At 39.8% G+C, this 14,608-nt stretch overlaps 1 protein-coding gene across 2 annotated transcripts in view; it reads right to left on the bottom strand.

Moving 5' to 3' along the window:
- The window catches only part of Ptger3 (prostaglandin E receptor 3), a 70,237-nt gene extending 58,583 nt beyond the window's left edge, over window positions 1-11,654 (bottom strand). Inside the window, exon 1 of one of the 2 annotated variants that reach the window (XM_076863721.2) lies at window positions 10,480-11,654. In XM_076863721.2, the coding sequence (XP_076719836.1) occupies window positions 10,480-11,376 (897 nt within the window). In that variant the 5' untranslated portion in view covers window positions 11,377-11,654. The remainder of the gene's footprint in view (window positions 1-10,479) is intronic. The other variant, XM_076863720.2, reaches the window with a different exon arrangement.
- Window positions 11,655-14,608: the final 2,954 nt, after the last annotated feature.

Below are 14,608 nucleotides of genomic sequence, written 5' to 3'. Positions count from 1 at the left end.
GTGTACAATGCTGGATGCACACAGAGGTTGAATTGTGGATTTAAAAAATGTGGCCTCTTTGTAATAAAAAACAATAAAATAAATAAAAATCCATTAGTATTGTTCTATAAAGCCAAGGAACAGTGTTAGCACTGAAGGGTGGTAACAAAAGGGAAGACAGATTCTGGCTCGATCCATAAGGGAGATGATTTTTTTTCTAGTGCAAAGAACAAATCAAGAAGAATTGGGCTATCCTGAGGAAAGAGCCAGCCTCTACATCCCAGCTTGATCACTAACTAGCTTTATTACCTTGAATAAATCACTCAGCCTCTTTCAGCTTTGATTTTTTTTATTGTATATCAATTGGAGATAATAATGCCTACTATGTAGGATTACTGTAGGAAATTAGGAAGATCGAATCTGAGGAAATAATCTGGCACAATACTTGACTTTAGCAAGTTTCATAAGATCCCATGAAAAGCAACAAATTTCCTGTAAGTAAAGGTGTTCAAACCAAGTTTGACTTTTACTAAGAACACTCTAGAAAGAGATTAAAAAAAAATGGATTACTAAGTGACTTTATGAATTCAGAAACTTTATAATGTGAACTCTCTTATTTAACAAATATGTAACTTAAGTACAGAAAAGCAATACAACTGGCTCAAGATGAAAGATAAATTCTTCTTCCTAATCTTCAAGGCAATCTACCAATGGGCTCCTCCCTCCTTCACCCTTCCATCCCCACTGGAGTCCTGGTATTTCTCGACATTCCCAAAAGCACTTCAACCACAACAGACTGGTTTACCATTCCCACAACCACTTGGTCTGATTTTGCTCTGCGCTCCATACAGACCCACTGCTGCCCTCCCCCACCAGTTCTATGCCAAGCTACTTCCCTCCTCTCTTTTAAAGCAACACTTTTAGGAAAAAGTTTTTCCTCTGATTGACATTTCTTTACCTCTGTCTTCAGACTCAAGGGCTCTGAATATCCTATTTCTCTAACTCATAAAGCAAACTGAGGGCTCTTTTTAACATTTAAAGCAGGTGAAATCACTACCTAACTCAAAACTTTTGGTTGCTTTCAATGGTACTTGACATAAAAATCCAGACTTCCCAACTCAAATGAAAAGGTTCTGCATTATCCGGCCCTGCCTATCTCCCCAGCCTTACATTGGAGGTATTCTTCCTTGATTTACTCAAATCCATCCGTCTGGCTTTCTTTCAGTTCCTCCAAAGCCTCCCTCCAGTTCTTTCCTACATTGAGGGTTTCACATACTGCTTCCTTCCTTGAAATTTCACCTTTTAAGATTCATCAGTACATGACATTTTCTCAGGATGCCTCCTAAGCCCCCACACCTAAAATGCACTTTCTTCTTGCCTTTTTAACATGCTCCTTGGATATACACATGCAAGACAGAAGCTATGTACACTTTTCTAAGTGAGCAAAGCAAATCACATGGGAGCAGATGTTACAGAAGGAAGAACCACTTACTTTGGTAAATGAAGAGTGATCAGATTTAAATAGTGGAAATCTACATGGTGTAATAAAAGGAAAACCCACCCAACACACCTGGGCAGAACCTTCTGTCACTTGGGAAGTGGGAGATGGTGTTTAGGGCACTCTTTCTGCAAAAGAAAATAACAAGGAACTTAACCTGTTCTCCCAAGGTGTGAAGGCAAAAAAGTTGGAGCAGGGTGACTTTGTCCACATTCACTAGAAGAAAAACACATGGACAACCTTTAAAAAAAATTCATCGAATGGGAAAGGCAAACTTGTCAAGGTTCGATGTGAATCCAACCAAGAGTCTCAGGGACCAAGATGGAGGGCCAGGTGTGAACTAGCATGTGGCCTGAGCCCTGTCCTGTAGCCTTCTGGGTTCTCTAGCACAAGGTCTGTGCTCTAGAATTATAGCTGAGCATTATGGCTGGCATTGTGGGTGAGAACTAGTGAGCTCTCTAATGATGATGTTCAAGCACACACTGGCTTCAGCTTGGGCAGGCCCATGTGTTACCAGGTCATTGAGGCAGTTGAAGACCAACACAGTCTTTAGCCCATAATAGATTCATTAGCAGCAGTGACACCAGTTAGCAGTAAGAGCAACCAAAATAAGACCCATGAGATTAGTTATATTTGCTTATTAAGTGATTCTATCTATCTACCTTAGTAGATTAAAAGCTTAACGAAGGAAGATATTATGTATGGTTTACCATCAAGGGGACAGAGATAGCTGCATAGACACACACTGCTCAACTCCAAGGAGTGTCATTCACATAGAATAAACTATAAATAGCATCCCTCTAGCTATGCAACTGCTTAATCCTTATAACCACAAGAAGTCCTAAGACCCTGATCACTACTGTATCATCAGGGTGATCGAACATAACAAATACTCAATAAATATTTATAGAATAACTGTATAAAAGAGAGGTGTTTCCTCCCATGCATCTAATGCATTATCTATAATAGGGGGCCATTTTAACTATTTAGAGCCATAGGAAGTCAGAACTGAAGGGAAGGTTAGAGTCAGTAATCGTTTCATCTTACTGATGAGAAAAAGGAACACTAGCAAGATAAAGTGGCTTCCACATGTGATGTAGGCAAGGCCAGACACAGTCCCTTGCCATCTAGTGTCTTATTCTCTCTAAGAGAATGTGGTCCTCACCTGACTCTTCAGTAACCTCTCAGGAAACAGAGGAGGGTCAAAAGTTAGGGCCACTGATCTGTGCTCTGGCTTGGGAGCTGGCCGTGGAAGCATCTTCTACTTGGGGAAGTGGGATATGTGTCGTCTGCAAGAAGCTTTGAACCAGATAAGGAGTTTGGCAGCAGGAAGTTATTAGGGAAATTTCATATATCAAGATAGAAATTAAAACTCCACTTTACTGTCTTGAGAATTTACCAAAATGCAGCTGGCTTATCTTTCACAAGCCCTCTTTCATTATTTTCAACATTAACAACATACTTTTTTCCAAATTTTCATGAGTCACACCAACAGAAGCATATTCTCAACCATAGAGAATGACATTTATTAATTATTCAGAAAGAGGGACAAAAAGATAAACAAATCAAATCTTTCTAGAGTTCTCAAAGACTTGGTGAAAGGTATATCTGAATAATTACACTTTATTTAATTTATCAATATTGCTTAAAATAAAAGCTTCCAGCTCCAACATAACCTTTTATTTTGCAATTACCAAGACTCAAAACAATCATAATACTATCTGACATAAGATTTATCTTGTATTTTTGTTACATGACTTTTACCTAAACTGGTAGCTAATTTTCTTTTTTTCGAATAGAATTAAGTTGTGAACCATTGAAACATCCTCCATGTGAATATCTGGGCTGGTGGCTGAATGGGAAAATAGCCTTTGTGTATTTGTAGGCTGCAAATAATAGTAATGTGTTGTTAGGATTTAGTCAACCTGTGTGAGGCTCTTTGATTCTCATACTTTGGTCTGCTTTAAGGCTCATGGAAATTCAATTCTGGGCTGTGAGTAGTTGGCAGAGGTTCCCCTCAGCCCAACATTTCTGATTACTGGTGAAGAGATGAAGATAACTGAGGCCCAGCCTCCACCATTAAGAAGTCTGCTGAATGACTCCACCTACAACAACAGCTAGTGCACAATAAGTTCAACTTGCACAGTTAATTGAGGACAGGTCTGTGCTCCGAAAGAGCCACAGGAAGAGAACATGACTAGAAAAAGCTACTGCAACTGGACGTGGGAGCAGGTGAGGCCAGTTCCTCCCAACACAGGGGAATGATTGTTCAGGGGAAGGGGACAACTTGCTGCAGAAGACAGAGTCTCCCCCTCTGACAGCTCGGAGCAGGAGAGAATTCCACACCTGATGGAGGTCCTCAGAGCACAAGACAGTGGCTGTTCTGCAGGTTTCATGGTAAGGGAGCTGGGATCCAGCCTGTTTTAGATTTAGGAAGTTAACTGGCAGCTGAAAAGAGGAACGGCTTCCAGGACTGGGAGAATGCACATGAGACATGATGGCAGAGAGTGGGGAGAAGGAGTTATACCTTATAAAGTTTATGTACATGTGATTTATCATTTCTTACTTTTTCTTTTTGAAAAGTTACATTCTCCACCACATTTTCTTTGTCTCTGAAATATAACTACTCGTCTCTTTTCTCTGGTGTTTTTGAGGAAAGATAATCTGAGCACTGAATGTCAATGCAGTTATCCAGTAAAACATCATAGTGGTATTCCTAATATGGAAGAATATTCCCAGCTTGCTAAAAGGTCTTAGCAATTAGACATCTTCATAGCATGCGACATCTCCCAATTATTTTCACATATATTTATGTTGTTTTTCATTACAGTCCTGTGAAATGGGATGATAGGTGTTTTTATTCTTATTTTACAGGAAAAAGAAAATACTTCACCAGAAGATTGTGTAAGATCACATACCTAATTGCTGTTTTAATTGGGACTATAATCTGTCTTATGATTCCAGTGCTCAGGTATTCAGTCAATAAGCACAAATAGGGCATACCTTACATGGCAGGCAATTATGATAGTTCCTAGGAAAGGAGCAATATGCAAGACAGACACTGTACCTACCCTCAAGAGATCTAAGAGAACAGAAAGTCAATTGACCAACATGTCCAACGGAGTGTGACTCAGACTGTGTCAGCAAAAAGCAAGATACTATGGGATCAGAGGCTGGGACGTGCAACCAAGCTCAAAGAGGTCAAGAAAGATTTCTTTTAAAAAGTGTCTTTTAACTGGAGATGTGGGCCAATCCAAGAGGGGTGGTTGCATGGCAGCTATTGCTGCACAGTTGAGAGGTAAAGTGACTAGTGGAAAAATAGAAAAAATTATTCTAAGTAAAATAGGGGCCTGATAGGGGTCTACATGAAGCCACAGAGAATTTCCACTCTGCAGTGTTACTTCTGTGTGTGTGTGTCCCTGTCATGGACAAAGTCACACATTGTCCATCTGTCCATCTGTCATGTCTTTATACAAATGAATTATTATGTTTAATATAATATATCCTCACATACTTAGGGGACAAGGAAAACCCCCAAGAAAGATTTATTTGGTCATCACCTTTAATGTACAAAAGTAGGAATTTTCTGGAGAAAAGGGGGACTCAGGGGACATCTAATAATCCTTAAGAAGCATAGCTGGTGGGAATCAAAGTACAAATTTACTACTTATCTCCATGATGAGGCATTGCAGAAAATAGGGGAGGCAGAAGTTGGTGTTACATCTCTGCAGATCTCAGAGTTGGGAGATAATGTGGAATAGGGGTGGATTATAAAAGTGCTACACAAATGTAAAGCGTTTGGGGAGGACTTCCCCATACTGCTTCCCAACAACACAGAACCAAAACCAAAAACTGAAGTAAAGCACTTGGCCTCCTTCACCTATTACCCCTTTGTGCCCCAGAATGATCATAGTCTGTTACAAATGCTTGTAGTGTATATTCCTGGGTGTCATTCCCAGAAAACTGAACTTACAGAAACTTATAATTGAGTTATTGACCTTTACAGCTTTTTCAAAATTACAGGCCAATGAGTCATGATTATGCTACAACTCAAGAGCATCTGAATTTCTTCAAAGATGAAAGCTTAAGATGAAAGTTTAATTCTTGGCTCTCTTTGATAAACCCAAAATTAAAAATTTGCATTTTTATAGCCCTGATTTATCTCACTAATCTTCAAGTTATATTGGATTGATTCTGGATATATCATTTAGATAATCCACCATCATCCTATGTGTCCAAAAGCTGCTGTTATTTAGGGGCCCCCTTTCTTACACAATAACAACAAAACAGTCTCCCTTCTGAATTGCCCATTTTGGTTCACTGAACCATAATTATCCAAAATAAAAGAACTTCAGTATATCTTACATAGAAAAAGACCTCAAACCTCTAATAGCACTACCTCTGTGCTTTCCAGATAAAAGGATACATAAGTTGCTCTGTGCTGTGTTTAAGACTTGAATCCATGGACTTTAAGTTAAACAAACAACAACAAAACCTGAGATTCAGAGTCAGATGACTCGAATTATAAATCTTTCTCTAATATCCTATGCTTAAGCTCTTCATCTGAATGATGTACATGATAGTGACAATCTTACAGGATTTAATTAAATGAGGTAACGTATATGAGGACTTTTAGCACAGCTCAGAGGATTTAGTAGATGCCTCAGCAGATGTCAATTGAATAAATTCACTCCTAAAATCAATTGACCTTTTCTAGTATTTATTTTCTTTAATAAGATCTAGTTCTTTATTTTTTTAATAATTATTTATTTTCTTATGGTGCTAAGGATCGATCCCAGTGCCTCACACATGCTATGGAAGCGTTCTGCCATTGATCTACAGTCCCAGCCCCTTTTCAAATATTTCTAATAGCATCTAATAGCATTTTCAGTGTGAACACTCTGTTCTCATTGGCTGGGTACCTGAGCACCCTTGGGTCAGCCATGAAGTCGTGTTATACCATCCACTTCTTCCAGAATGCCTACTCTGACCAATTTAGATAGACTTTTTTTCTTAAAGTGAAAAGCATGAATCATACCCTATCTTGCATCATTGTTCTTAATTGTTTCATTCATAAATATGGAAATTCTACTCCTCTGAACAAATTATAACTCTTTGAGCAGTTTTTAGGAAGTCTACTCAGGGCCAGAGGTGCAGTTCAGTGATAGAATGCTTGTCTATCATGCATGGTACCCTATCATTGCTGGTTCAATCCCCAAAAAGTAAGGAAAAAAAAAAAGGATATTCAGTAGCCCCTCCACAGTATATTGTTGTGAACTCAAAAATGTAAATAATAATGAAAAATCTTAATTTTCATAAAAACAAACTATAGAGAACTATTCCTATAGAGCAGATTAATATGCATAATCATTTTTCCTGAAGCAACATCCTAACTATGGTAGAAATTTTTAGGCAAAGATGATTAGAAATTGAGAAATATTTTATATGCCATAAAATGCATTCGTTTTGTAAAATAATCTAGCATATCTATCTACCACATACAGCAGATTAAAGGAAAATGTCACTTAAAATATATCAGTCATTCCTTAATTTAAAAAATATCACAACCACATTGTAATATATCTTCTCCAATTGAAGTATCCTGATCGAATTTGTGGATAGTGAGCGGGGAATTTGATGGTTCAAGATTAAAGGAAAGGGCTGGGGATGTAGCTCAAGCGGTAGCGCGCTCGCCTGCCATGCGTGCGGCCCAGGTTCTATCTTCAGCACCACATACAAACAAAGATGTTGTGTCTGCCAAAAACTAAAAAATAAGTATTAAAAAAGTTCTCTTTCTCTCTCTCTCTCAAAAAAAAAAAAAGAACAAAGGTGAAGATGAGGAATTTTTTTTTCTTCCCATCTTCCTGTTTACAGTTGATAGTTTTATATTTTCTATTACCTTTTCTTCTTGGATTGGCTAATAGCTAGCTTTATATTTATAAGACAGGTACAGTATTAGCCACATTCTACCTGTTTGGAGGTGCCAGGATATAAAAGACAAAATGTACTCATGGCTTCCTTTGAACAACATTCTGTTTCCTGCTCTTGGAATCTTGGTTATTATGTCAAATAACTGGACAATTTGGTGGGCATGGCTCGTGAAAAATAAAACAATAAGTCAAATAGATTGCATTTCTGAGTTCATGGGCTGATTCACATCTCACATTGCATTTTGCAAAGTTTCTAGGAAAAAGAATGAATATTTATGTAGTAGGTGCTTGTAGCAGTTGGAACATTTTCTTACTATGGCATCACTGCTCTACTAAGTTTTGCAGCAGTGATAGTTGAGTATTATTACAGACGTGGTAGTCTTCCAATGTAAGATATATTCAAGGTCTTAACAAGTAAGGAGTCTGGATAGCTAGATTATATGTCCTATGGCCAATCCAATAAAAGCTACTTAGAAATTTATATTTTACCCATAGTTGGAAAAAATCTAAAAATGATTTCTCACTTTAACACTAACATACTGAAAATTCTATTCACTGGGTTCTAGTATTTTCATTCTTGTAATTCCCAAACCTATTAAGAAAGCAGTTATGCCAATTTCTTTCTTTGAAACAATTCCAACTTTGTATTGTAGATCTTTCTGCAGATATGTAGAGATTTATTTTCAGTGGTACACAAAACAGAAGATGGAACCATTTCTTTTAGAAAGTACCTATTTTGAAACTGAATTTCTCTTCTTTGGTATGATCACATTAAGTTCAAGTTTAATTTTTTATGAAAAATAAAGTGTTTGATAAAATGCCACAACTCAATAAATATTAGCTGAATGGAGATATTAATTGAAGTTAAATAAAACTAGTTTTAAATATAGTCTTTCTCCAGAGGGTGAGTTTGATTATGCTGTTACAGTTTTCAAAATTGTTTTATTCTTCCTGAGGCTACCATATTCATTCTGTTCAAACCAAAGTCTCCAAATAAAAAACACTAGTTTTTCTTCCTCTTAAAAGTAAACAAGGGCTGGGGATGTGGCTCAAGCGGTTGTGCGCTTGCCTGGCATGCTTGGGGCGCTGGGTTCGATCTTCAGCACCACATAAAAATAAAATAAAGATGTTTTGTCCACTGAAAACTAAAAAATAAATATTACAAAATTCTCTCTCTTTAAAAAAAAATTTACAAATTTGATTAACTGCATGGCATACATTTTATTTATGTGATTTAACTGCATTTTTTCTAGGTTATAAATTGTGCAATACAGAAAACTCATAGACTAGTACTCAAATGAGAGCTGTGAAAAATTCAGACATTCTGTTTGCCTTGACAGTTATCTTATAAACAGTAAAGTTTTTTTTTGTTGTTGTTCTTTTCTTTTTTTTTTTTTTTTCCTTTGGTATAACTCTTTTTCCCTCTTGTTTGGTCACCTACATACTCCATTCCTCAACCATAGAAGCAAATAATGTCTAAAATTGGTGCTGGTTTTGATAAGTCAGGGTGATGACATCAGCCTGAGTTCTAGCTGCTGGAATGCAGAAGTGTACCATAGAGTGACTCGTGGGAAGTTAAATCCCAACATAACTCTTCTTGTCACTATGTCACTATTTGAAGCCAAGGCTTGTGTTCAGATGTCCCACACCAGTTACACACAGGAATTCTCCAATGTCTGCTTTGTCAATGTGGGAGAGAGTAGAAGGAAGAACTGCTTTTCTATTTTAAAAGACAAGAAGTTTAAAATTATATATGATGCACAACATCAATGTCTTTAATATTATCCAACTCTACACTTAAAAACAGTTAATTTTACATTATGCATTAAAATATCATTTTACCATAGTTAAAAAAAACTATGAGATAGATCTGAAATCCACATCCATATGCCTTAGAGGTTTTTCTAAGTTGTATATAAATTTACAGGTCCATTATATGATCAGTTATAACTCTGTGATCATACTCAGATTGCTCTTTCTTCAACATCTGCTTGAATCCTAAGCATCCATTCTTCATCCATTAGTAAACAGCACTCGGTTGAAGTTTTAGCTAAATGTGTTGCAGATTTTTTTTTTTTTTTTTTTTTTTTTGAAAGCCTCAACAACAAGGTGTAAGAGTGGGAGGTAGGGAGCATGGGGAAGCATTGCTTGCTCCTAAGTAGTTGGAAGATTTGCTGATGTGAGGAGCTGGGGAGTGGAGAAAACTTTATCTCCTATTCCCAGGATTCCTCCTGTTCCACAGCTTGTTAGAAGAACTAGCAAACGCTAGCCAGGGGGAGTTATTGGGCTGCTGGGTCCCAAGAATGACTGGCTCAAGCTCTTCCTAGAGGGCAAATCGCTGCATCAAGATGCGTCCCTTAGGGGCTGACGTTGTGAATCAGTGGTAGAATGCTTACCTAACATGTGTGAAGCACTGGGTTTGACTCTCAGCACCACATATAAAGAAATGAAATAAAGGTCCACCAACAACTAAAAAAAAAAAAAAAAAAAAAAAAAAAACTTTTTTAAAGAGAGGTCAGGGATTAAAAAAAAAAAACAAAAAAAGATGTATCCTTTACTCTCCTGCCTCCAGTCAGAATCAATCTAAAAGTAAAGTCAGCATAGGCTGTGCAGCGAGGGTGTGCATCAGCTCAGAAGCTGCAAGAGGGCGGTGCCTGTCTGGGGTGGCAAGTAGGGTACTTTTGCAGGCTGAAAATCACCGTAAGTACAAGAGGTATTTGAAATAGAAAGCACACGATATCGGGCTACGGTTTTCATTACCATTGTCCTAATGCACAAACTTCTACCTGTGTACATGCATTGAAATGATACCTGAGTATCCAGTACACTCTCCGGGTTAGAACACAAGCAGCGATCTGCCACTGTGCCTAACCAGTGCCTAAGGAGACGCCTGGCGCTAGGAAGGCGCTCAACAAGTGAGAAAGCTCAACTGTGAAGTAGAAACCAGGATAGCTCAGGAGAAGAGGCATTCTCAATGCTCTGGGGTTACAAACACAACCTACAGGTGCTGTCACTTTTAGAAGTCTCCATTTCCAGCCCGACCTGACCGTCCCACACCCTGGAACTACCTACCAAAAGCGGCGACCAGCAGACTGACAGCACGCACATGATCCCCATAAGTTGGATGGCCGTCTCAGTTGTGATCCGGCCCCACTGGGCACTGGACTGCGATGCCGCGGCTTTGGCCCGGCAGCGGGACACCAGGGCCTTAATGGTGGCCAGGTTACAGGCGAAGGTGACCGCCAGAGCTAAGAGCCCCAGGAAGGCGAACGTGGAGGCGAAGAAAACGTTGCCCCAGTTGTTCGAAGAGTTAGTCCCGTTGCCCCCTCGCCCGGTGCTGATGAAACACCACGTCCCGGGCCACTGGACAGTGTACTGGCCTACACCCAACACAGGCAACAGGGCAAAGGCCAGCACTGACAACCACACACAGAACAGCACCGCACGGGTAGCGCGTGTCTTCATGTGGCTCGCATACCAGTGTGGCGCCCGAATGGCCAGTGCCCGCTCGACGGCCATGGCGCTGGCAATGAAGAGCGAGGACAGCCCAAAAACAGTCATAGTCAGACCGAAGAAGGTACACAGCCGCCCCGACGGGTCATGCTGCTCCCAACGCTGCTTGGAGAGGTACACGACAATGACCACCGGGCTGGTTAGCAGCTGCCCGACCAGGTCGGTGAGCGCTAGCCAGCCGATGCACAACAGGAAGGACTTCTTGCGTTTGCTCTCCCGGCGCCGGTAGCTGCGAGACACAAGCAGCATGGCTAGCGCGTTGCCCACGAAGCCGGTAATCAGCATCGTAATTGGGAAGGCCACGGACACTGATCCGCAGTCCTCGCTGGACCCTGGGGGCCGGGTGAGGTTGCCCCGCGCCTCCGCCGAGCGCTCGTGCGCCCACATACCGGGGTAGGAATTGTTGAGGCGGGTGCAGAAGGGGGCACCCCCGCCGTCGCCCCGGGGTTCCTTCATGTTGGCTTTGAGGTAAGGAGTGGATGGCGCCCGGAAAGCAGCAGAGAGAGCTGGCAGAGGGGTCTCGGGCAGTGACCAAGGCCAGTGGCGACCCAAAGTGGGACTGGACTGCCCTCCATGGTGCGGGGCGCAGCCTCCGCCTCGCTCCGCTACTCCCGCCGCTGCAGTAGCGCCGCCGGATCTTTCAGGCTAGGAAAGCGCGTGGTACGCTCGGGAAAGCCTCAGGCTCCCAGGCGAGGCCGGGTGCCCAGCCCCTCTTTTAAGTCCGAGGGGGCGGGGCGCCGTGGGTGTAAGGTTGAAACAAGGTGGGAGGAGGGCGGAGAGGCAACTGAGCGCTTCTCTCCGTAGTCGGCTGGCTTTTCCGGCCCGCTGCGCTGGGAAAACTTCCAGGCGGACTTCTCTCCTGACCTCCCAGCTTCTGGCAGGACCACTTGCCGTTTTGCCGGCCACAGCGCTTCCTCCAGTTCTCCCGCTGGGGAGTGTCTGAGGGTGGAGAGCTGTTTATATGTCTCACTGGGCTTCTCAGGAGAGCCGCTGAAAACCAACGTGAGCACCTGTCGTCCTTCTCTAGGCACAGACGCTCAAACTGGGACCTTCTCCCGAAGCACTTTTATAAACCCTCCAAGTGTAAATCACTCATCCTTAAGCAATGTACGCAACCACAATCCTTCATATAGCTTTGCTTGCCCAATGTTTTCTTACTCGGGAGCCTAGAATGGTCATGAAAAGGCCATGCTGTCCTGCTCCTGGGGCGCCACTTAAACTGCAAAGTTAATACAATGTCTGGAGAGTCAAGGGACTAGACACCGGGAAACACTCAATCCCATTTAAAGACGAAGAAATCCTAACTACTATTCTGTCCCTTCTTCCCCTCCCCTAAAAGGAAGTCAGCTAAGGCAAAAGTTGCTAGAAGCAAATGATGGCCACTTACATATCTGAAAGAGTGAAATAAACTCCGCCAGCTGGAGGAAGCAAGGAGGTGGGCAAGGAAGCAGCATTTCCTTACAAAGCGTTCAACAATCCTTCTCCACCCCTTGCTATTTCTCTAATAGCACTAGAAACTGCATTTAGCTGATAAACGCCTTAATCCACATAGAAACTTTTCCTGTGAAAATAGGATAATTGCCTACTAACATTTTCGTAGGCCAGTATTAATTTTTTTTCACAATGTTTCAAAACCACTTTTATCTTAGATCTTCCAAAGCACTATTGCTACTATTATTACTCTTCTTTTTAGGTGAGGTAACTGAAGCTCCATGAAGTTATTAAAAGTATGTGCCCCAAATTACTCAGCTATTTCCGGTCCATTCTCCTGAGAGCAGTCTCTTTACTGATACCATAACTGCTCTCAGCAGATGAAAATTAATGAAAACCAGTTTTTCACAAATCTCTGGAGGTGTGGCTTCTCCACCTCTTCACATTGTGCAGAAAATGAAGATTTTTTAAAAACAATTTACAAATTTCAGTTTTCCTCATACTTAAAAAAATAATACTTAATCATATTCAGAGTGAATCAAAATTTTTTCAGAACCCAGTCAATTTCAAAGCGAGGTCAAATTTCTTGGCCCTAGTTTAGATGATGTTCTGTTGGGTGCAAGTGGGTACAGAGTTGAAAATATGTCTTTCTTTCTGATGTTTTGATTCTGTAAGTGCTTGGGGAAAAAAATCATTATAGTGTTGTATGATGTTTAAAGAAAAAAAGGCCAGAATGTAATTTAAAGTACATTTGATCTATCTGCATAAATCACAATACTAATTTTGTTTTTCTATCATCTTAAAAGTTCCTGCATTGGGCTGGGGATGTGGCTCAAGCGGTAGCGCGCTTGCCTGGCATGCGTGTGGCCCCGGTTTGATCCTCAGTACCACATACAAACAAAGATGTTGTGTCTGCCAATAAATAAAAAATAAATATTAAATTTGTATCTCTAAAAAAAAAAAGTTCCTGCACTTTTAATGTCATGCTTACAATGAAAACTACTAGGAAGGAACAGTAATTTTTCAGCAATAAAATTCTAGTATAATGTTATAATTAAGAAATATTAATTACATAGCAAAGAAAGTAAGCCTAATGTCATTACATTAGGTTACTTTTTAATTTATGAATAATTATTTAAAATGATCTTCTATTACACTGTATGCAGTAATAAGTTGGACTTCTTAAGAATAACAAGCATCAGGTGATATATTAACAAATATTAAAATTAACCTTTTTAGTCACCTTGACACCAATACATTAAATGTGTTGTTTCATTTTGTGTAACACCTCTTTAATTCACCATTTTGTTTCATCACAGTCTGTTATTTGATTTGCTGCTATTCACCCTGTAAACTAGAGACTTTGAGGAGTCATACAAAGGAAACTGTAGTTGAATTCTTGTTGGCACTTTTAGCTCAAGTTATTACAGAAATAATTTCCAGGCCTTGGTCTGAAACAACATCACCCCCTAGTGATCTAAAAGTTAATAACAAGCAGTATGCTATCTTGATAATTTCTGGGTAACTACTGCATGCTTTCTTAGGAAACCTGATTTCTTTCCTAGATATCTATTTATTACGTAACTGTAGTTGCTTTGTTTCCCATTAAGATTACAAATTTGCAACTTTGATAAATCAATAAACTTGTGGAGGATTAAATAAAGACCACGTATTCAAATATTTTTAAGTTTTAAAGCAAAACTCACATTCTAAATTCTGCCCTAGAAATATTTTAATAGACAAATTGTACCCCTGTATCTTACTAGTTTTTATATGTATTTATATCAATATTTAGTGATGTTCACTTCTGCTGAACTTCAAATAGGGATACAAATAAAAAATAATGGGACTGAGGGTGTAGCTTAGTGGTAGTGCTTGCTTAGCATATGTATATCCTGTTTTGATCTTCAATACCCAAACAAACCCCACAAGATTAATAATTAGTTCCGCGTAATCAGGTCCTTCATTATGATGGGAAGTATTTGAAATTGTTTCCATGAAGTCAACTGTTTAAATATATTTTTCTCATTCATTCTAGGAACACTCATTGAGCAACTAGTCTGTCAGACCTAGTCTGTTATTAGGGATACAAGAAATCACATAAAAAAAAGTCTCTACATCAACAGTTTAGTGTGAATCTCTTCATTTATACACAAAGAACACTGGTATCAGTCTTATTTTCTCAGAATTATCTGCCACGGAGGCAAGATCTTATATGAATCTCTTCACATGAAACAATTATGTACGGTTTTCATGA

Source organism: Callospermophilus lateralis, chromosome 7, assembly GCF_048772815.1.
Source record: "Callospermophilus lateralis isolate mCalLat2 chromosome 7, mCalLat2.hap1, whole genome shotgun sequence".
Taxonomy (NCBI): domain Eukaryota; kingdom Metazoa; phylum Chordata; class Mammalia; order Rodentia; family Sciuridae; genus Callospermophilus; species Callospermophilus lateralis.
This window is presented reverse-complemented; position numbering and strand designations above follow the sequence as displayed.